The sequence below is a fragment of the Mustela nivalis genome, assembly GCF_964662115.1.
Source record: "Mustela nivalis genome assembly, chromosome: 11".
NCBI lineage: Eukaryota > Metazoa > Chordata > Mammalia > Carnivora > Mustelidae > Mustela > Mustela nivalis.
Genome location: NC_139030.1, coordinates 48,205,667 through 48,229,453, shown reverse-complemented (window position 1 = coordinate 48,229,453; position 23,787 = coordinate 48,205,667). Strand labels below are relative to the sequence as shown.

Below are 23,787 nucleotides of genomic sequence, written 5' to 3'. Positions count from 1 at the left end.
GACGCGAGGGTCTGAAATGAAAACGCCCAAGGGATGTCATTTTTTTTTAAAGCAAAAAAGGAGATTTGTTGGAAGGGACACAGCTGAGTGACTCCGGCTGAACAATGAGCACTTGCTTTCCTTGCTACATTTCACCGTCTAAAATCTCTAGCCTTATCGGGCCAGAAAATACGGACGTCTCCGGGCAGGGGGTGGAGGGGCGGGGGAAGATTAACGAGGGGCTTATTAAAGAGCCATCCGTCAGCGGCTGCTCGCGGGAGATAGCGGCCGAGCGGGCGCGGGGCTCCCTTGCCCCCTTGCCCCCTTGCCCCCGCCCCGAGCGCCCCGGCGCGAGCCGGCCGCTCCGCGTTCCCGGTCCTGCTCTTCCAGCTTCTCTGCGTCCGGGGACTCGAGGAAGGCGGCGACCGGGGCCGGAGCGGACAGGGGAGATTTAGCGTCTCCTGGGAACCAGCCTCCCTTCCCCGCTTTGCCGCGAGGCGCCCTCTGTACGCTTCTAGGGCTCTGTCCCCTTGATCCACGGCGAGGAATCGCTGCTCAGCTCCTCGACGCAGCCATCCCCCGGGGAGAGCCCAGCCGGGCCGTGGGGTGGCCCCGGGTTTGGCCCTTTCCCCGGCACACGAGGCCCTCGGGGCTAGGCCGGGGCCGCAGCGGCGTTTGCCCGCAGCTGGCGGCGGCGGAGCTTTGTTCTATAAATAGCCCCCTTCCCCAGCCGCCATTCCCGGCTTAATGGCCCGTTCTGCGCCCGGTCCCTTCGGCGGCCACGGCGCTCCGCTTCTGCAGCCGTCATTGTCATGCGGGCGGGCAAGCAGAACTGAGCGAGCCCAAGGCACCCGCCGCGGTCGCCAGCCGGGTGGGGGAGACTTGGGGTGAGGGCTGCCTTCCCCGCGGTGCTGGGCCTGCCTGGCGGGCAACCTTCGTCTGCCCGGCACTCCCGGGGCCCCGCCTCGTGCCATGGGCCGTGTCCCCCGAGGCCCCCTTCCAAGTTAGGGGAAGAAAAGATCTACTGCCCCCTCCGAAAACACGCCCTAAGTGCCCTCACAAGGCAAACGGGCAAGAAAGAGTTGAGCTTCGTTGGGTCTGGAAATAGGGGTCCCCGAGTTTGCATTAATTTATTATGAGGGGGAGCTCTTGAACCTCTGGGGACTGCCATCCTCAGAGTTTCTTCCCTGTTCGTAAACACCTCCTCCCCACCCCCACCCCAATTTCAGGGGTTTCAGGAAAACTTCGACCCGTTTGACCGGAGGAAGGGCTGGTAGTCTGTTGAGGGGGAAATTGCCTTCCACTAAAATGCAAGATTTGGGGGCCACAGGTTCGGAGGCTTCACATTAGGCTTGATTCTGAAAGGTAACAAAAACACCAGGCGGATTTACTTTCCACCCTGGACCTTAGGGGAACTCTGGCTTTCCAAAGTGCAGTCTTTGGATTAGACCTGAATCCACCGGCAGCCCCTCACCTCCACACATGGACATCCCAACTCCCTTCATCCCAGACATTCAGGAGCCTGGATGATGCCTTCTACACACTCTCCAGGTTGGTTTGAGCTTTTGCATTAAGGCAGCAATGGAATTAATTGTCCTCTTCTCGCCTCCAAATCCATTGCCCTGGGTGACCCTCATAAACACCTTCAGTACCCTGCCACGATTCAATTCCCAGCCCCTCTCCTACCTCCCTTTTCTGGAAGCCAGGGAAGAAAGCTGCAAAGAAGGCTCTGGTTCTCACCAGTGGTACTCTGCTTGGGAGGCAGAATCCCCTGGGAAAATAATCAGGTAGAAGAAACCCAGGGTTTGCCAAGAGGTAGAGTGGGGTAGCTACAAGCATGGCGCATGACAAATAGAAGGAAATGCAGGGGCCCTGGGTTCTGCTAACTTCCCAGTGTATCCTTGGTCCTCCATCACTTATACATGCAGAGGTCCCAAACTGGCTGCCAGCCACAGCCTATGAGCTGTTTTATTTAGCCCATGCAGTGTGTATGTGCGTGTGTGTGTGTGTGTGTGTGTGTTTAATGATGTGTCAGTTGCGGTATAACTTTCAAACAGAGAAAGACTTCAAATATTCTATATTTCTGGCTTCTCTTGAAATAAGAAGTTGGGGTGGGTACGGGGGAGATCTGGCAAGGTATTTTCAGCACATAAAAATCAGAAAAAAGAGTTCCTTCCTTTAAGAAGATGCAATTCCATTCTACATCTTGCTGAGCAAGAGCAGGGGTGATGAGCTTCAGCCCCAATCTCCCCCCTTGGCCATGTGCCCCTCTGCCATGCACAGCTCATAGACCTGCTCAAGAGAAGTGTTCCCGAGTTCCCTACACTCCTACCCACTCAACGGGACCCCAGGCCTTTGAGTTTGGGAGCAGGGGTGAGGAACCAGCCTCAGGATCTCCCCTCTGCCCAGAGGAGCAGTCATGACAGGGTTTGCCTCCTGTTCTCCCCTTAAATCTAACTGGGGTGCGACAAGCTGACCAAAGTCAGGTGCAGCTTTGGCTTCCCTCTGCTTTTCCTTTTGCCTCTTGGGAATGTTGAGTTATGCTCAGCATATGCTGGGTTACCAGTCACTCGTTGTTGAAACTAGGTCCTCACAGGTGGCATGCAGAGCAGGAGAAAATACAGTCTGCTTCAGTCTCAGAGAGCTGTGCTTCCAGGACCCCTGGCTAGCCAGGGAAGTTGTTCAAAGCACGGACTTCAATGTCATCCACCACCTGGTCACCCTTGGAGAAGCATCCGTTTCTTTCCAGAGCCTCTCAGAGCCTGGAGAGAACTCGGTCATTTACCTTTTCTTGAGGGGTCTGATATTTTAGAAAACAAATACCTTCCAAGATATGGTTATTCTGATAATAATATGCATTAAGTGTTCATAATAGCAAATTAGTGGTTTTGAACACAATTTATAATGCAACATAAGTATGCTTTTCAAAAGGTAAATATAGGATTTATAGGAAATACAGATTCCTAGTGCACCCCAAACAGTGTGGTCCAGGGATGAAGATGCAGATTTAAAGTTGGGTCATAATTGTTATCTCTCAATCCTATCAGGACAGCTCTGGGACTGCCTGTGTCAGACTGGAAGCTAATATCCAAAGTCAGGTCATAGGTCATAGGTCCTGCCACTGCCCAGGAAGGCATTCTAAGGGGTTTCACTCTAGAGACTCAAGGCTTTCCCAAGGAATGAGACAGAGCCAACCAGAGGTCAGACACCTGAAGAGTAGGAGTTCAGTGGGCAGGACCCCACCTCCATTAGGCCCATGGATTTGGTCTTTTCAGCCTGGCAAATTCCATAGCTCACTGTTCCAGGAGCCGGAGAGCAGTCCTGGAATTCAGGAGCCGAGTGCTCCTAACACACTTCTGGCAAATGAGGGTTGGCTCCTGGTTTGGGACTCTGGGCTTTGTATGGGGAATTCAGAAAGCAGGGGGGAAGGTGAGGACCAGGATACAAGCCCCCACCTTTACCGCCAAGTGTAGACTCTATTACAGTGTCTTACCCTCTCCCGCTGTCCTTGGGGGCTTCAGTGATAAGTTTACAAGGCGCTTGGAACAATGAAAGGCCTGGTGCCTCTACCTTTCTTCCTTCCAAAAATAGACCCTGCTCCTGTGCGTGGGCGGAGTCCAATCACTGCAGCCTTCCCCTGCATCCCTCCTTCCTCCACCCCTTGCCGCTGAATTGCAGTCCTGGGGAAGTAAAGCTGAATTCCCCAGATTAACTTGCCTCTCCTTGAACCTCCTGGGACTTTCCTCCAAGCCTGTCTTGTGATGTGCATGACTCCCCAAGGATCTTGGTATCTACAAAGACAGCTTTGGGGTCACTAAGAAGCTTAGAACTTTCTTCTTCTTTTCAGTGTGTTGCATTTTGGGCTAAGCTTGAGGCATAATTGCAAGAGATGCTGAGGGAAGGAGTGGGTCAGCAGGTCCTGAGCCCCAGATGGAATGGGTGTAGGTACTAGGGGAAGGAGTGTGCTCCTCATTGGCAGAGTCTCCAGCTTTTTTGCCTCAACCTGCTTCTCCATTTGCCACCAGTGGTGTTTGTGTTGCTCACCTCAGGCAGCAGAGATTTCTACTCCTTCTGAGGGGCAGAGGTGAGGTGCTTTGTACCCTGCCCTGGCCTCCAAGTTCAGTTCTGTGGGGTTCTGGAAGGCTTTCTGGCTTTGTTACAACACTGGTTCCCATCTGCCGAACTGTTAAGTTCCTGGAGGGTAGAAGATCTGTCTCATTTATCTTCATCTGTCCCCTGTCCTAGATGTTTAGCAAAGTGCTTTTCCACCCTAGGTGCTCAGTAAGTATTTCCAGGATGAAATGTCATCACACATGAGGTTGTACTCTTCCTTATCTCTTTCCCCAAGACCTTTATTCAAGGAGAGGGGGGTGGTGGGGAGACAACTTCACTTCAGGCATGGGTCAGAGAAATCACACTTATATTCAACCCCATGAGTGTTACCTGGTACCCGAGGAAAGCATCTTCCCTAACCCCCAGTGCTGGTCCTCACAGCCTCCTCCCTCTGCTGGTCCTCGCCCCCTCCTTCCTCCGGCTGCACAGCCCATAAACCCAGTGCCAGCAGCATCCTCTCCAATTGTGTCTTTCCCCTTAAAGCCCCATCCTGGAGCTGGTTACTGGAGTGGAAGCTGTCCAATTGACTTAATTCTGAGTTCAGAGTCATGGTCAGAGAGGGGAATGGGCTTTGCTTTCTGTTTTTCTCTCTTGCATGACTGGGTCTGTGCCACTGATGACACTTGGCACTGCCCCTTCCCCGCCTGAAGGCCAGCAGTGCCAAAGCCCTTATGTATAAAATGCAGACACTCAGCTTCTTCTCAGGAAGCAAGAACGCTGCTTGAACAGTGGACCTGGGCTGGCAGCTGACCCTCCGAGGCTGGGAATTCAGTGCATTCTTTCTGACCTAGCTTCTTGTGCTCTAGGCTTCTTGCAAAGGACCAATAGCCTGGAAGAGAAGAGCCGGCTTGTGAGCGCCTTCAAGGAGAGGCAGTCCTCCAAGAACCTGCTTTCCTGTGAAAACAGTGACAGGGATGGCCGTTTCCGGCGCACGGAGACCGACTTCTCCAACCTGTTTGCTCGAGGTAGTCCCCACCTCCTACTCTCCCCACTCCCCAACCTTCCCCTGTCCTGTCCAGTACTATCCAGTAGGTTTCTTGACTTTTTCCTGAAATTTACTTCTTTGACCAAAACTATCATGACTCCTTCTGAACTGTCATGAAACGGTTTTTCTAGTATTTAAATATAATATCCTCCTTTCTTCCGTATGGCCCAGGACTTCATCATTTTGGAAGCTGGATGAGAGCAGTCGGTAAAAACAGTCAACTCGGGACACTTGCAGGGAAAAATATGGTTTCGTAGACTCTCAGAATCCGAAAGAATCTCACATATAAGGAAAACCCAGTGATTCCCATAATAGCATTTATCTTCCAAGGTCAGCAACAATGACAAAATCACTCTGCGGGAAGCTGTGTGCCTGGGCCCAATGACCAAGTGTTGTTCTGAAACTCGTTTTCCTTTTGGAGATCTTTCATTATTCCTGCTGCCCCCACAACTCTGATCTGAGGAGAGCTTTCTTTCCTCATCTCTCCTGAACAGCTTGAAAATAAATCCCTTTTTGCCCCCTTCCATTAACTCTCTATAGGCCAGGTCCAAACAGTCAGTCAGACTGCATTAATCCTCAGAGATAATCCAGGGAAGCTACACAGAGCATCATGTAAAGCCAATCTGCTCTTGAATTAGGGCCGAAAACTTCTGTCGTGCCCCCTCTGGTTCTCCTCCCAGGTTAACCCAACCTGACTATGTCTACCAGAGGCTGGTACCCAAAATCACCCCTGGACATTCCAGTGCCCAAGCCCAAAGGATGAGGTCGAGAGAGAGAGAGATGTGGGAGTTCCCTCTCCCACCTCTCTGAGGCCCACCTTTGAGCTCTTCTTTTCTAAGGACACTACAGAGGACTACTCTGCAAGGGGGATCTCAGCCTCTACCATCAACAATCAAGTGTATTATAATGGTCAACCAGAAGGCCAGTGCATGAATCAGATGTAGTGAGACACACCTGGTCGCAGGGCAGCAGGGCAGAGGCCTCCATCATGCTCCTGACAGGTGCCCAGTCATTCTGAAGTGGACAACAGCTATGACTGGCCACTCATGGCTTCTCAAAGCTCTCCATCTATGAGCAGCCTAACTACCAGAAAGTCTTTCAACCTTCAGAAAGTGTATGCAAAACCTCTGTGTGCCGGCATGTATGTATTTTTCTGGGGAGATGGTATGTCACATTACCCATGCGTATACATAACTTGGAGTAAATTAGGTCCGTAGAGATACCAGGCCTGGTATTTGGGATTTCTGGGCTGAGGAAACCTAGACAGGAGCCCAGCGATAACCACTTGTTGGCTTACCCGCCCCCCCCCCCTCAGATCTGCTTCCGGCTAAGAACGGGGAGGAGCAAACTGTGCAGTTCCTACTGGAAGTGGTAGACATACTCCTCAACTATGTCCGTAAGACATTCGACCGCTCCACCAAGGTGCTGGACTTCCATCACCCACACCAGCTGCTGGAAGGCATGGAGGGCTTCAACTTGGAGCTGTCGGACCACCCCGAGTCCCTGGAGCAGATCTTGGTTGACTGCAGAGACACCCTGAAGTATGGGGTCCGTACAGGTAAGGGTGAGAGCCAGAGGGACATGTGGGAGGAGCCTTGCGCTCCTTGCCGGTCATCCTTGCCGGTCAACTAGGGGAAACCCGGCAGTGAGGGAAGGTAGTGGTGAGTTCAGTGACCACAGAACAACCTTGGGCAGTGCCCGGGGATGGAGGATCCTACCTAGGCAAGAGCTCATCATCATTTTTTGTTGTAAACATACATTTAAAAATACAAACACATGAGGCTGTGTCAAGTTCTGTATAAAGAGTTTTCATTCTTTGGATTTATTCACAATCTGAAAAGAGCAGAATGACCTGCCCCCTATTTCTTTTCTCTCCTCTGTTTCATGCCCATTTCATTCTGATAAATCCTACACTTGCCTGTCCCTAACACTAAGGAGGATTGGGCCCAGTGCCTTCCCTTTCTATGTTAGTTTTTTAGGGCTGCTGCCACAAATGACCACACACTAGGGGACTCAAAACAACAGAAATGTATTCTCTCACGGTTCTGGAGGCTGGAATTTTGAAATTTAGGTGCGCCAGGCCATACTGTCTCTGAATACTCTTGGGGAAGGTCTGTCCTTGCCTGTCCCTGTGTCTGGTGGTTGAAGTCATTCCTTGGCTTGCACATGCATCACTCTAATCCCTACCTTCATCTTCCCTTGGTGTCCTGTGATTGTATCCAAAGTGTTCTCTTCCCATGAGTACACCAATCTTTGGATTAGGCCTGCTGCATTCAGTTATGGCCTCACCCTAACTTGATGACATCTGCAAAAGCCCTCTTTCCAAATAAGGTCACACTCACAGGAATCAGGGGTTAGGACTTGAACATATCTTTCTGAGGGACACCGTGCAACCCACAGTGCCTTCTGCTGGCTAGGCAAAAGTATCACATACACATACACCATTTGCATCTTACTCCAGTTTCTGGAGTTCAGACTCTCCAAGTCATATCTTTAACAGGGGGCCCTTGAAGAAGCCCTCTTGCCTCCTTTTCATGTTATAGCAACTCTCTCTTATCAGTGGTCCTGGCCAAAGTGCTTACTTCCCAGGTGCCTCAGGTGAAGTGGCTCAAGTTCAAGGACTTTCTGGATCCCTATCCGGCTATTTCTAAGCCTAGGAGGAAAACAATGCTTTCTTCTCACTGCTGTCTTTCCCCAGAAGCAGCCTGGTTTCCCTGAGCCCCTGGGCACACAGTGCTGCAGGAACTGGCAGGGCCTGGCCAAGTTGCCCCCACAGGGGAGCCCCTGGTAGCCCCTCATTCTTTTTTCTTCTCTCTCTCTCACTCTCCTCTGTGATCCCTTTCATGTGAAGACAGATTTAAGGCCAAGACTAGGGAGCTTGGTGGTGACAGAGCTGGGTAAGACTCTTGGGTGTCAAATACAGAGTGTTGTAATGAAATAATGAGGTCACTCAAAGAGACATTTTTAAATAAGGAATCCCAGACTGCTTATGAGGTCTGCCAAGGCCACGGAAATAAGTGTAGCTTCCTCGATTAACTGCAGAATGGACAAGGCTTAATTATGTTATAAGGTCTGTGTTTGATTTTTAAAGAAAAGCACGCGCGTCAATTTAGTTACGGCTCACCTTGGCCTGATGGCTAACCTATTCCTGATGGAGATTGAGTAGTATTACACAGCTAGATCAAAGAAGGATCCCGATTCTCCCTGGATGTCTTAGCTGGGCTTGCTTTAGCCCAGTGGCTTTTGTTTTGTTTTGTCAGGCCTCTCTGTGTGCAGTTTCTCAGAGAGATGATACCATGTACTTGGATCATTAAAGCTCAGAATAGTGTTGTCCTTCAAAGAAAAACATGGGGGTTTGTCATAACTAGTAGCTCCTATTGCCTACAAAACGGAAGCATCACATGGCCATAGGAGCATGGGCCCTATGGGTCCCACGTGGGACTTCACTTAGTTAGCCTGCAGCCGATCATCCCTGCCCTTCAGCATGGCTTCTGGGAGCAGGTACTTCCATTCAGAGTTCATGACCTCCCAGGCCCTGTGAAACCTTCTGCTGCATCTCAGGGTGTTGACCCCGGGAAGGCAGACTCTTGCCGCCACAGGAGAACACACCTCCTGCTTGCAGAGCCAGAATTTAGATGTAGATCAGGGCAATCGGGTAAACCCCGCAGGGAGTTACACAAAGTGGAAGGTAGGTTGTTTTGTTTTGTTTCTTAAAGGATATTACTACTCAGCCAAAATAATGAATTGGGCTTTAATAGTGAAAACATACTGAGCAGGGCACAGTTTGTGAAGAGAGGATGATGGTATTTGGAAATTTCTTTACAAATGAATAAAGTATTTCCAAACAAAGGAACCAGAATTGTATAGATTCTTCATGACCTGACACAGACACTGGTCAGCCCTCCATCACAGTAGCTGTACAAACTTCCTTAGTTTTTCTTCTTTTTCACCTTTTTTTAATAGAAAAATTTAAACTTGTAGAGAAGTAGAATAGTATAATGAACCCTATGGAACCAACACTCAGCTTCGACTCTTACCAGCTCCCGACAAATTTGTTTCACTTCGACCCCTCCCCCTCCCCCTCTTCTCTATTATGTGGAAGCAAATCTCAGATATACTATTTCATCCATAAATATTCTTCATTCTCAAAAACTCTTTTCTTTTAGAGGGGGCCAGGGGCAGAGGCAGAGGGAGAGAGAGAATCTCAAGCAGACTCCCCACTGAGTGTGGAGCTTGCCTCAGGCTCGATCTCATGACTCTGAGATCATGATCTGAGCTGAAATCAGGAGTTGAGCCACCCAGATGCCTCCTCAAGAACTCTTTAAAAAATAAATAACCATTTGGGGCACCCGGATGACTTAGTTAGTCAGTCAGCTCTTGGCTTCGGCTCAGATCATGATCTCAGGGTCATGAGATGGAGCCTGGAGCAAGCTCAGCACTCAGTGGGGAATCTGCTTGAGATTCTCTCTCTCCCTCTGCCTCTGCCCCTTCCCCCACCACTCATGCATGTGCTCTCTCTCTCTCAAGTAAAAAATATATCTTTAAAAATAAATAAGTAACCACAACATCATTGTTAGATTAAAAAAATCCAAAATTTACTGTTCCTTAATATCAAATATCCAGTCGGTGCTCAAATTCCCAGTGGTCTCATGAATGTGACAATTCGTCTGAGTCAGGATCCAAGCAAGTTCTCCTCATTGTAATTGCTTAGTATCTCTTCACAGATTCCCACTCCATTTTTTTCCTTGAAGTTTATTTGTTGAAAAAGTTAACTTTGAACAGTAACTCTTTCTCTCCCTACCTGACTTACTAGCACATCTATCATCTGTTATTCCATCAAATATAGCAAATTGAAATTTAAATTTAAAAGAGGTCACTTTGTTACTTGATAGAAATTCTGGTATAAGGTTTTGGGGGCATAATGCTGTAGTCGTAAGATAAAAGCAAGGTTTTAGACAACTTCATTTCCTTTATGTATTCAATGGACAAAGAGATACTGTTTCATATTTATTTGAGGGCATTTTTGTCATTCTGTCTGTCTGTCTTTGTCCATCATTTGTCTCTGCCATATTGAGTGGCTTTGATACATTGTCAAATAGTGTGATTCCTTTTATTTATGATAAATATATACATATATATTTGGTCTTGTCTAGAGATGTTTATTGTTAAGGGGTGCCTGGGTGGCTCAGTCAGTTGAACATCTGCCTTCAGCTCAGGTCATGATCCCAGGGTCCTGGGATTGAGTCCCACATTGGGCTCTTGCTCACCAGGGAGCCTGCTTCTCCCTCTCTTCTCCCTCCCTCTCCAACAACTTGTGCTCTCTTTACCAACAACTTGTGCTCTCTTCGGCTCTCTCTGTCTTTATCTCTGTCTATCTCAAATAAATAAATAAAATATTCTAAAAATATATTTATTGTTAAAATTTTTCAAAAGGATATTGTGTATTTTTTAACAGACAGCAACAAAATTTGTCATGTTGCAGGAGATCTCATAGATTCTGTTGGCACTGAGCAAAATAGAATAAAGGGAACTAGTCTAAGCTATTGAGAGTAATCTACACGAATGTCTGAAATCTGGGCCCATAATTACACTAATCTTACTGTTTATGTTTCTTTCACTTTTTTCCCTGAAGATCAGTATTATGTTTTGAGTACTCTTGAGATATGGTGATTAGTATATTCTGATATAAGAAGTCATAGTCTGGATGCTCTAAATGAGTCTCCATTATGTATGAGGAAAAGCAGACATTTTCAGAAAGCAGGCTCAGACCAGGACCAGTCAAAGAGTAGCTCTCGGACAGTCATTTCAGAGGCAAAAGCAATTTCTACTGGAAACAGAGCAGTCAGCATATCTCTCTAACACCAGTTCTCTGTCACACACCCCTAGATAATCTATTGCATTGACACCTTCATGACAGCCTAGCCAAGCCTGCTGATGTGGGATCGAGTTTTCCTGTGAACGCCAAGTTGGCCAAAACTTGGCAATAATCCTGAATTTGCTGAGAACAAAGCCCATTAAAGCATACTCTGTGTTGCACAGGTTTTTAGAGTTATAAAGTAGTAACAATTCTTGTACCAACAACTTGATGCGTAAAGGAGACTATATTTGCCTCTGTTTCACAGAGGAAGTGCCGGGTCATCTCAGCAATAAATTTAGTTTAATGGTCACCTGACTGTAGGGGCAAAAGATGCCAATGCTTGACATCATATTTGAATGACACGGAGATCCAGAGACGGCATGCCCCCAGAATCAGCAATAGTCTGGCACTTTCCGCAGGCTTGGTTTGGTCCACAGAGCCACAGGCCCTCTCTGAGGCCTGCAGGCTCTCCTCCATCAGTTAATGTTGACCCACTTGATCTTGAATCCTTGAAATGTTAAATTACAAGTTGAAATATTTATAGATAAAACTAGGAACACCACATCCTGATTTGTAATTTCAAAAATTATTATGACAGAGAAGTTCATCTGAAAATCAACAAATTAGATACCGGAAAGATTATTAGTGTCATGACATAGGATTTTTTTTTTTTTAACTTAAAAAACATTCTGCTTCAGAAGCATAAGTTGGGGACCCTCAGTAATGCTAAAGGTTAGTATAGCTTGGGTCAACCTGCCCTTCCTTCCGTTAGACTCCTGGGATGGAGGCATGATCTATATGGCCAGACTTTTGCTTTGGAGACAGCTTGAAAAATTTGGGTTTGCCTTGATGCTTACCTCTTATTCATCTCCCCAGGTCATCCTCGATTTTTCAACCAGCTCTCTACTGGATTGGATATAATTGGTTTAGCTGGCGAATGGCTGACATCAACTGCTAATACCAATATGTAAGTTCCACATATTATCTTCATATAAGCACCCATGATACGTGATTATGGCTTGTTGCTTTAAAAGTCCACTTCCAATGGTTCTATGATAATTTTATTACAATTGTCTTAGTCCTCTTTTCTCTTACAATCTTTCGGTTTATCACAGTTCTGATTTAATAGTAAACATTCAATAAGCTATTTTTAATGAATAATGCAGTTTAATAAGAGCACAGTTGTAAGAAAGAATAATCCTAGCTTTCAGAATTTAGTGTGAAATTTCATGTTAAAAGATACCATGTATCTTAATGATGGATCTTAAAGAGGTCACGTTTTGGAATATGATCTTTTTCCTTCTAAGCACATTTGTCTTCATCATTGAGAGCTGTCAGAGAGCCACAAACTAATTTGATCAACCTATTGCCTACTTAAATATTCTAAAACAAAATTCAGCTGGTAGTGATACATATTCCTTTCAAGGGAACTCACTGTTTTTCTGAATTTAAAATTTTTTCCATACTTGTTTGAGTCAGCAAAGCCTTCATTTGTTTCCAATTTCTTATAAATTTATATGAAAGTGACTCTAAGGCCCTGGGGTACAAGTACTTCTTGGGTAGTCTTGTGATAGCCCCACAGTTTCCTCTACACACACATGCCCTAGGTTACAGGACAGGTTACAAGTTGATGGAGGGTTGTTATAGCCTACTGAGTACTGTCTTTTCTCTCAACACTGCGATGTTTTAGCACTACCTACACACCCAGCTCATGGAACCACATTCTACTCAAGTATCCAGGGGAAAATAATTGAACAAGTTTCTAACAATAATTTTTTAAATAGCTACATAAGAATTATATGGGTTGTAGTTACTGTGGAAATACTTAGAAAATAATCATCCACTTTTTAAGTTCATGATAAAGTAGATTTGAAAAATGAATTTAGGTGAAAGGGGGTATTGCTGAAAATGAGAAATTCCATTTGACACCAAGATTGAATGTAAGTTATTAAAGTTCCAGGTATTCTATGTTTCTTAAACAAACTGCTACCAGCCACAAAACCTGAAAAGTCACTTTAATGTTATATATTGGGTTGCCTGGGTCGCACATTTGAGGAAGCATCCAACTCTTGGTGTCGACTCAGGTTGTGATCTCAGGGTCGTGAGATCAAGCCCCAAGACTCTCTCTCCCTCTCTCTCTACCCTCTACCTCCCCCTCCTGTGCTCTCCTTCCCTCTCTCAAATAAATAAATACTTCTTTTTAAAAAATTATACATTGATACGTGTGTGTACCAAAGCTATTTAATGCTGTGACTCAAAATACCTAACTCCACTCAGAAAAGTTTCTATTGGGGCATCTGGGTGGCTCAGTTGGTTAAGCATCTGCCTTTGGCTAAGGTCCTGATCCGAGGATCCTGGGACTGAGCACTGCCTCCTGGAATTGAGCTGGTGTCCAGCTCCCTGCTCAGTGAGGTGCCTCCCTCTCCCTCTCCCTTTGTCCCCCCGGCTTGTGCTCCCACTTTCTCTCACTCTCTCTCTCTCTCTCTCTACCTGAAATAAATACATAAAATCTTAGAAAGAAAGATAGGTAGGTTGGTTTCTATTAACTAAGGATTCCTGCTTTGTTTGCTAATTTAAAACAACAGTGACAAATTTTTAAAAAGCAAATGTGACAAGTGAAGCCTTTAGTGCTAAAAGACATAAAAGATTAAATTGATGGAAAACAAAAATGATTTTCATGCTCCCTGTTTGCTAGTCAGGGTTAACTTCACAGAGTGTCTGTGTTGGAGCACTGAGGTTATGAAGAGCCAAGAGGAATTGGGGTCAAAGATGCAGTTGCTTATATGGCCTCCTCTAACAAAAAAAAAAAAAAAACCTTGCCTTTACAACCTTCACTCTGGCATGATTTGTGAGATAAAAATATATCAGCAAGCCCAGACTCATAATGTACTAATTATAACTTGAAAAAAGACATTAATGCTTAATTGGAACATCTCACACTAAGGAACAATTTTAAATTGGGAAGTACAACTTTTGAAAAACTTAACTGTTTGGAAAGTAAATGAGAAAAATGGAGTGAAAGGTATATATCCATTAAAGCCCAAGTATTCCTATTAACATAGGCTCTGAATTCACCCCGCGTCTGTAAGTGTGTTTTCTTTGGGATTTTCAGCTGTAATTCCCTAGTACATGTAGCCCAATCTCAAGGTAAATAAAAGGAACCCACTCTTTCGAACCGTTCCTGACCAGATATTCTCCTAAAAGATTTTTCTTCAATCAGAGAGATCTCACAAATTATCCTTTGTGTGTATGTTCATAAAATCAAGTCCCTTACTCTCTCCTTACCTCAGCTCAGCCATGAAACACTAAAATATGTCCCAGCCATCTGAGGTCAAGGCCAGTCCAACTAAATGGCACATAGTAATTGCAGCTGTACTGAACACAGTGGATATTTATAAAATATGACCCGATTCCCGCAGATCGATAGAGAAGGTTATTTAAAACAGTGAAATAGTTTCTGTCGGTTCTAGAGACAAGGCACTGTCTGAAGAAGTAATAACTATTATCTAGAAATTGTTCTAAGTCTGTTCTCCTGGAACATCATGAAATGTGGCGGCACCGTCAGAAGCTGATGCAGAAATTTGCTCCCCTGGGAAAGTTCCCTCTCCCACTGGGTTGGTGTTAAAAATAAACCTGGGAAAGAATGACAAAAGGAGAAGGAGTTAATTAGTAATATACTCCTGTTGATGACTTGTACTGTTGTTGCATTTCGGTGCACTGGTAATAGTAAGAACTATAGTCCTCAGTATAGTCTTTCAAGAAAGAATGACCCAGTCTCCCAACTCAAGTGGCAAAGTTATAAGGGATGGGACTGCTAACAGAAAATAGAAAGACCAGTGGTGTTCATGCTTTCATACCTGCCTGTGCATATAGCTTTGAGGTCTGTTCTTCTGGGCAAGGACCCAGTGAAGAGACCCAAAGAAGACCTCACAGATCTGTAGCTTCCTGCGGTATGCCCAGCTCTTCTCTTCCAAAACTTGGCTCCTGAGCACAACTGTGCAGGCTGAACAGCACCCAAGTGCGAACAACAGCCTTCCCTCCAGCACCTGATGACAATACATAATCGTAATGGCAAGATCTAGCCACAGCCCTTTGTTATGAGGTTACGGTTTCAAGTATCCCGTGCTTTATTTTCATAGAAATTACACAGGAGAAATTTTCTGTGGGAGTCATCAGTCACTTTGTACTGGTAGGCAGGTTGTTAGAGAGGAATCTGGAGCAAGCCGGTCTCATTTGTCACAGAGAAGCAGCTGGGAGGTAAAAAGGCTCGGAATTCTGACTCTGAAACATACTGAGATCTTAAAGCTGATTGCTGGATTCCTTTGAGCCTCAGTTCCTTCTTCAGAAAGTGGGAGATAATAATATCCATCCTACAGAGTGGCTCTGGAGGAAGTGCCACTTCTGGAAGAAGACTGGAGGAGGTGCCAGTCTTAAGTGCCCAGTGTCTACAAGGAGCAGTGAACACACCTAAGAGCGGCAGCCACTGCATAGGTCACTGTCACTGTTTGAGATGGCTCCCAGCTCTTTTGTTTCTGTCTCTCATCATCTCTGGACACCAGAGGGGCTCACTAAGTTTCCCCTTAGATATGTTATCTTTTAAGGTGAAGATGGGCCATCTGCCACATCTGTAAGAAGGAGAAATCTAGGAGGAGTGTGAAGTTAGAGAGTCCACATAGAAAATCGTTTATTTCTCTCATTAAAGAAGCTCCCAGTTTGACAGTCACCAGCGACCCAGGTTCCTTGTGACTTTCTAATCCATACTGTAGCACATGGCTCTCTCATATTCAGAGTCATCTCATGGCGCAGACTGGCTGCTAGAGCTCTAGCCATTACTTATGTGTTCCCGAATTAGGATTGAGAGAGAGAGGAAGGGAGAGAGGGAGATGGAGGAAAGAAAGAGGAGGAGGGAGGGCAAGCAGTCAAAAGGGGAACACATTCTTGCTTTCTAAGAAACCTTTTCAGAAGCTCCATATAACATTTCCCATAACATTTCTCTGGCCAGAACTTAGTCCCATGGCCATACCTAGGGAGGCTAGAAAATGTAATCTTTGAGCTAGGTGAATTGCAACCCTGAATGAAATTGAATGAAGTAAGGGAACATTGATACTGGTTAGCAACAAACAGACTCTGCCGCAAGAGAAATAGAGCTTCTCAACAGTTTGCTTCAGTTTGAAGTGAATCCCACTAAGAAGTGGAATTGAACCACTACAAAGGGGCTACTCAGTACCCTACTCAGAATAGAGAAAGTCTCGGAACTCTCCTTTAGTGTCCCTCATGATCTTCACCATCCTGTTTTGAATACTTACTTCCAATCCCATGTTCTTAATTTCACCCCACAGCCTTTTGCAGTTTTAGCTTCTTGTTCTCTGATTCTGAAATGTCATCTTGTACTCTGACTTTAGCATCTAACCCGCTTCTTTTGAATCCATATTTGACCTTTGATCTTTTGGCTTTATTTGCTTTTATCGGTCATTTAGGGAAGGGGTACCTAACTTGGAGTCCATGCTGCAAGGGGAGAATCTCCTATAATACAAAAATGATATATTATCCTCATTTTCTTCCTGGAGAGAAGGGAAGTAGCTTTCCTAGGATTTCTAGAGGCCTCCAAGACCCCAGTTAAGAACCACTGCTCTAGGGTAAACTTCACACATTGGGTATAGGCAGAATCCCTGTTGTCAAACATAGCCCAGGATGGTAAGGCACGATCAGAGAAGTGTCAGGAACAGGGAACACTATGTTAGTCCATTTGTCAGGCTTGGCTGAGGATCAGCAGGCTTACACCATTCTATCAGCTTCAGGAAGAGGATGTTAGGACTAGAGTCGTGAATCAGGATAAGCTTGGTGTTAGCTGTGGGATAACTGGTCCTTCACGTCCCGGGAAGGACTGTCAAAAAAGGATGCAGCAAGGCCAAGAAACAGGTGCTGGATTCATCCTAGTAAGCTTCCTCCTCTAGGTTGTGAATGATGTCTTATAACATCTTTGTCTCCTCAGTGTGTAAGATGCTACCCAGCAGAGAATAACTACTCAATATGTATTTATTGAATAAAACTGAAAGACAAGTTTAGGAACTGGGTACCTGGCACAGAAAAGGAAACTGGAACAGATGAGATCAAATGGTCTCATGATCAAACTCTCTGGACTCTTCCTTCTAATCCTGAGAGTAATGGCCATGTTCTCGGTCCTTAGGTAGAATCACTAATTCATATAAACGTGGGACCCAAATTAATTTAAATCACGAAGTGGACCAACCCCTGGCCTTCAGTGCCATCATTTCTCCTTTCTCCATGTGGTTCCTGCCTGGCCATCTAACACTGATTTGACTCCAGCTCAGTTTTCATCTAATCCTGGATAAGGTTCTGATGTTATGGTGTGTGATTCCATTTGTTCCTTGACTTTTGCCAGAAAGCCTTCTCACTTGGTGTCATGAAATTCCAGCACACATACTGCTGCCAGTACCTCTCCACCATGCAAACATTTTTGCCATTCCAACATTTCCAAAAACCAGTGGCACTATTGATACCACATTTGTTCAAGAATGGTTGGAAGCACATCATGAGTTTTCCTCTTGGGTACACTCAACAGCACAGGCTAAACCAGGAATCCTTCTCTTCTTCTTCCTTTATCAGGCCATCAGACATGAGGGAGTGTTGGTTGCTACGGTGATGGGGCTCAGAGCAGAACCAAAGCATGATTGTGACCTCCAGAGGTGATGGTAACTGAACACATGATTTCCAAGGGTCTTCCTCCTAAATTTCAAGGGTCCTCCCAAGGAAAATGGACATATTCTTTTTGGAAACAAAATTCTTCTACCGACAGATATATCCTGAGGGTCCTCCAGGATCTCTTTGTCCTCTTTTACTACCAAGTGATTAATTTGTTGCTCCCCCCCATGATTAAAACTTAGTAGCTTCACCTGTGTCTTATTGTACAATTGTTATCTCATCCTTGCAAATAGCTTTTCTAAATCATTAAACCAGCAAGAATTCCCATTAGTCCTCAGGATTGGCATTCTGCCCAAACCCCCTAATCAATGATAAAGTCTCCACATATCACTTGGCTGAGTCAATCTAGGAGTCTCTCTTCAGCAAGCATGGTCTGAGCTGAGCCCACAGGCTCTAATGCTTAAGGAGACCAAGCAAAAAGCAGAAAGACAAAGAGCCTCAGGTTCAGTAAAAATCTTTTTGTTTTCTGACTTAATTTTCTATGGATGGACCGTCTCTGATTTCTCTTAATCCCTATCCTCGGTACCACAATCTTGTTTCAGTGACTACTTGTTTCAGTCTACTTGACTGTGCTTCCATTCTTAATTGCATTGAGAAGAGTATGGCTTGCTACTTCCAAATCAGTTTGTTAGAAGACAGAGAAAGCTAGCCTACCAGGATATCTGAGAGCCTACAGTTAGCTGTGGATGCCAGTTGACTATCTTCTTATTATTTATAATTGGTAATTAGAAAATCATCACTTATAATTATTCTTGACGGATATTGACTTCAGAGAAATATAGAAACATAGCTGTCCTTGGGGATTATCAGTAGAAAAACCATGTAGATAATTATATTGAGATCTTTAAAACCTGGGTCAATATTTCCAATTAGATTCACAGTTAGATTTCCGATGTTTACATTGTTTTTAAAAGATAGATTTTGGCTCTGAGTTTTATAGATTCTACAAGGATGAAACTGACCATCAGTTTCGGTCAGTGGCAAACCAATTTTAAGTAGAACTTAGAATACATTTTTTTCAATTAGTATTTGCATCTTCTTAGATCTTAAGCGTGAAGGAGACCCAGGAAAGTCATTTTCTTTCCTTCTATTTCTCTGGGTGGACCACATCTAAGACATTCCATTCAGATAAAAATCTATTTTGTTGATAAGAAAGCACAGAGCAGGAACTTCCACCACCTCTCTAGGTAATCCAGGCTGGTTTCTGATATTTTATGATTGGTGCCTTACTGCATTTCCAGGAAATAAATGTTTGAGAGGTTTTGAATACACCTTTTTTTAGAACCCAAGTACAAATACTAAACCAATCGTCTGTGTTCTCCAAACAAGTGGTTTGACTTCTGTATGTTCATTTTTTTCCCACCACCTATCCAGGTTTACATATGAAATTGCACCAGTATTTGTCCTGATGGAGCAAATAACACTTAAGAAGATGAGAGAGATAATTGGGTGGTCAAGTAAAGACGGTGATGGGATATTTTCTCCTGGTATGTTTCTCTTCTCCTTCCCTAACTCTCCTCAAGATTTGTAGTATAGACCCTTGGGATCCTCGAGAACACTAAACGTAAAGTGAGTTCGTGGAAGACCAATGACCTTAAAAAATATTTTTTTTCAATTCTCCTGCCTTCTCTTTGTCAGGGTGAAGTCTAGCAAGAATGCTGCATTCTATGTATGTTACCTAACATAGCCTGTGCCTCACCTATAAAAACTGACAGAGGATGTGTTCAAATCATGCTAAACGACTCTTGTCTGTCAACAGCAGTTTGCTTATTCTGGGGAATCAGTGAATCACCATTATCAGTTGACTAATTGATTTCAGCCAAAATAGTATATCTACTTTGAGTTTTTAGTTTAATGTAGATACAGTAAGAATCTTTAAAACAAGGACAAATATTCTTGGAGGTTAAGCAGCACTGTGGGATGGTGTCAGGGACAGCATGATTATATACAAGGGGAAGAGAAGAATAAGAATGACAATTGTCCGGGCAATTCAAGTTGGCCATAAATTTGCGTGTTTAACTGTCAAGGAATTGATACAAAAGTGATTAGTTTGTATTGGCCAGACATACCTAGAGAGTTACCTCCATTCTCCTTGTTTAAGTAACCTTTGTGTCTAAGTAATCTCCTTGTTTAAATAATCTTTATTTAAGTAAACACAAGTTTAGTTTTATTTTAATAAACTTAGAGCTCTCCCAAATGACTCAATAACTCAGTTGAGCTATTCTTTGAGGAGAGTATCCAGGCAATGTCACTGTTTCCTTCTGTAGGCCCCATTACTCTTGCTTTTTCTGTCTTTCTAATTCAGAGAATAGATTCATCTTTGTTCAGGAAATAGATGGAGCAGAAAGTGAAAGCAGATAAGTTGTAACTCACCTGTCTCTTTGCAGCCACTGCTGTTGCCACCTCTTATATTTCTGTCTAGGCTTCAGGTGGAATGGGCATTGGAGTACATGAATCACCTCCAGCCAAATTGCCTAGATGGCTCTGGTAATGAGAGTGACTACTCGTATTCCCAAGGCAAAGGGACCAAAGGGAAGTCCTGGCAATAGGGAAGCCAGGAAAACCTAACAGGATATTGTCCCTCCCCTTTCTGCCTCTGTTGCCTCTTAAGATACTAGCTCAGTCTTTATTATTAGAAACAATAATAATGGAGCTTCATACCTCCCAATGTATCTGCTTGCTTCTAGGGGGCGCTATCTCCAACATGTACAGCATCATGGCTGCTCGCTACAAGTTCTTCCCGGAAGTTAAGACAAAGGGCATGGCAGCCGTTCCCAGACTGGTCCTCTTCACCTCAGAACATGTGAGTTGGATGATCTTGATTGTGGCTTATGGTGTTTTACAAGGGACTGTCTCATCTCTAACCCCAACCCTCTGTTTGTTGCAGAGTCACTATTCCATCAAGAAGGCTGGAGCTGCACTTGGCTTTGGAACTGACAACGTGATTTTGATAAAATGCAATGAAAGGTAGGGAGGAGAGAGTAAGCATTAGGTTCTTGACGTATTGAATGTGTTCATCTGTTAAATCTGTTTTATTGTGCTTAAGCACTGACTCAGTACAGTATGCCAAGCTGCTAATGGTCTGTTGAAAATATCCGATTAAATTACTTTTTGCTGCTGCTAAAGTTTTTTTCATGTGCAATCTCATTGATTCTTCATTTTAATTTCTCTTCCCTTTTAATAATTACAGGGGGAAGATAATTCCAGCTGATCTAGAGGCAAAAATTCTTGATGCCAAGCAAAAGGTATGTACTCTGTGGTGCACCTAAACTCTGGTGGATACAAATTTTTAAAAACATCTTTCTGTCCTAGATAATAAAAGTCTCTGATAATATGAGAGGGAATTTTAATTGTGTTTCTTAAAATTATAATCTCAGTTATTTGCTTATTTCCAATTTGAAATGATTTCACTTTAAAGCTGTGTCTAAACATTGTCATTTTTTAAAAAAATGAGAAATTCAGTCTTAATTAAACCACTTGTCCTGTCTTTACTTTGCCAAGTGATTAGTTTGATGTACTTCAATAAATCCACTACCCAAGCATCAAGAAAATGCAGCCTAATTGAGCTTTTTATTTGCTGCTTGTTAGGTATAATCTCATTTTAACAAATACCATTTTAGCTTGGGCTTCTATTTAGCAGAGTGCTTCTATGCCTTGGCAGATGGCCCATGGTACTTGGTGAATCCAGCCTCAATAAATTCTATTAAACAAAACAAAAAAACCTCACAGATGAGATGTATCCACAAGGCAGTCCCAGGTAGCTATCCGGCATTTACCAACTCGTTGTTTTGGTTACATCCTCAAACCTCATTCTCTAGCTTAACTGTTTGCTGGTCAGTAGAGGAGATGGATGGAAATGTCACTAGGACCGACAAGGGGCTTGGGAGGAAATGAGCTTGAAAAAAAACCTAGGACTCCTAGATTCCCCCACACCTGTCTTCGCCCTATTACTCTACTTACTCATGTGTTTCTTCTTCACATGAACATTTTACTGTGTCCACTATTCGTGAACATTCCAGCTTCCATTGTGTTTTAAATAAGCAAACGATGCTTCAGGATCACTGTTACATCAATACACTTAGAGTAACACAGCTTCTAAAATGTATCGTACCCGGACAATGTTCAGAGCTCCCTGCCCATCACTCCATACACTTAGGATTCCTCTTTCCTGCTTGCTATAGAACTTACCGCCATAGAACATACTGTCTATTTTGCTCCTCGAATTTTGTTTGTTGTCTGTCACTCCCCACTAGGATGTTAACTCCATGAGAACAGAAGTCTCCATCTGTTGCTCTCACTGCTGTATTCCTCCACAGCTCTGAAATAGGGCCTGGCACGTAAATGTCACTCAAAAACTTATTTGTTGAATGAATGAGCCGATGGACCAACAAAGAATTCTCCCAGATATCATACCTGACAGCACAGCCACCTTGCTGATCTCTGGTACAGAGGAAGACTCCTGCAGTTCTACTGCATGTGGACGGGGGAGGATGGAAAGTCTCATCTCCCCGTCTCTCTTCCCTTGTAGGGGTTTATTCCTCTTTATGTCAACGCAACTGCCGGCACGACAGTGTATGGTGCTTTTGACCCCATACAGGAGATTGCAGATATATGTGAGAAATACAACCTATGGCTCCATGTCGACGTAAGTGCTGTAACTCACAGAGCGGCCAGCGTGTTGGGGGGTGGAAACACTCTGCTTTACCATTTGCTGCCAGCTCCTCCCCACGCCCCAGCCGGCCCTCTGTCCCCATCCCGGTCAGCTCGCCCTCCTGTGGCCTCCAGCCCGCCATTCATGACAGCGCACACTACAGGCCTGGACATCTTCTAGGACTCATCCCTTGCCTGCCACTGTCTTCTGTGGTCCTCGTGAGAGTTCAGTCCCCCTCACCCTTCCAGGAAGCTTTTGTCTAGACAAATGTTTACAGAAGGGAGTATAGCTGGTTTCAGAGGGAAAAATGTATATGCTCCAATGTGTGGAGAGTAGACATGAATCTAGACACTCAGCTACCTGCTTTCCATCCAGCCATCTATGACAATTTTCAAAAAACCTGTGCATCTGGTACATGTAGGAAAAATAGACCCTATAAAGAAGGGGTTATCAACGGAGAGATTTAGTCCCCAAATTTCCCAGGAACATAAATGGTACATTTTCCACATGGGAGATTGGGTGTATTTTCTCCTTTTTCTCTCTCCATTCTCTTATGGATATAAGTTCTCACAACCGGACAGGTGGGTAATGTGCCTGACTGTTGAGCCCATGACCAACAAAAGCTGTTGTGTCATGTGGTGTCCCAAGCTGTTCTGTAAACAGGCATCAAGGTACCCACCAAAATGTCTCGCTGTTGGGGGACCTCCAAACCCGACAGAGCTGTTGTTTTCCAAGTTTTTTCCAGGAGCCCTTAGAACTCTATCCCAGGGAGAATCAGATGGTAGGCTCCAGAGCCATGGTGGCTCCCTTAACACAGGACTCTGGCCTTTGGGTCTCGGCACCAGAGGCTCAGACCCAATTTACCTAAATCATTCACACAGCCCCTGTGAGGTTAACCTGGAAGGAGTTTTGAAGAAGAGACAAATGATAATTACAATGGCCACTGGCTGTACAATCAATGTAGGTTCCTTTTGTCAAACAAACTCATGCTTGTCACCATTTACATTCTCTCTCATAGTTGCTTAGCCGTGTGGAGTGATTGGTTTGCGATTCTTCAATGTCACTGCCCCCCTCCCCCTCCTGTCTCTGTCCTCACAGGCTGCCTGGGGCGGCGGGCTGCTCATGTCCAGGAAGCACCGCCACAAACTCAGCGGCATAGAAAGGTAAGGGCCCGAGCTCAGGGCCGCCCTCCGTCCAGGCCTTTCATCCGCGGCCACCCAGGCTGTGCCACCCCATCCGCGGATGGTCCCTCCCTGAGTCCCAGGGTCTTACATCCACCGGACTACATCCACCTGTTCGGTCGGTAGTTACTGAGGAATTACCAAATGCTAGGCCCTGGGAAATCAAAAATGATTCCCAGTCAGATGAGTCCTCAGTGAGTTCACCATTGAGAAAGAAAGACAAGTGAACGGTGACAACACAACGTGGTGAACGCAATGACAGACGTGACTGCTGCGTGGTCGGCTGGTCAAGAAGAGA

At 44.9% G+C, this 23,787-nt stretch overlaps 1 protein-coding gene across 2 annotated transcripts in view; it reads left to right on the top strand.

Annotated features, from left to right (window-relative positions):
• Nucleotides 1-23,787, top strand: part of GAD1 (glutamate decarboxylase 1) — a 40,170-nt gene that overhangs the window by 5,991 nt on the left and 10,392 nt on the right. For both annotated transcript variants that reach the window (XM_082689211.1, XM_082689212.1), the window contains exons 4-12: nucleotides 4,899-5,057; nucleotides 6,393-6,635; nucleotides 11,811-11,901; nucleotides 19,032-19,144; nucleotides 20,345-20,460; nucleotides 20,545-20,624; nucleotides 20,848-20,902; nucleotides 22,186-22,302; nucleotides 23,407-23,471. In XM_082689211.1, the coding sequence (XP_082545337.1) occupies nucleotides 4,899-5,057; nucleotides 6,393-6,635; nucleotides 11,811-11,901; nucleotides 19,032-19,144; nucleotides 20,345-20,460; nucleotides 20,545-20,624; nucleotides 20,848-20,902; nucleotides 22,186-22,302; nucleotides 23,407-23,471 (1,039 nt within the window). The remainder of the gene's footprint in view (nucleotides 1-4,898; nucleotides 5,058-6,392; nucleotides 6,636-11,810; nucleotides 11,902-19,031; nucleotides 19,145-20,344; nucleotides 20,461-20,544; nucleotides 20,625-20,847; nucleotides 20,903-22,185; nucleotides 22,303-23,406; nucleotides 23,472-23,787) is intronic.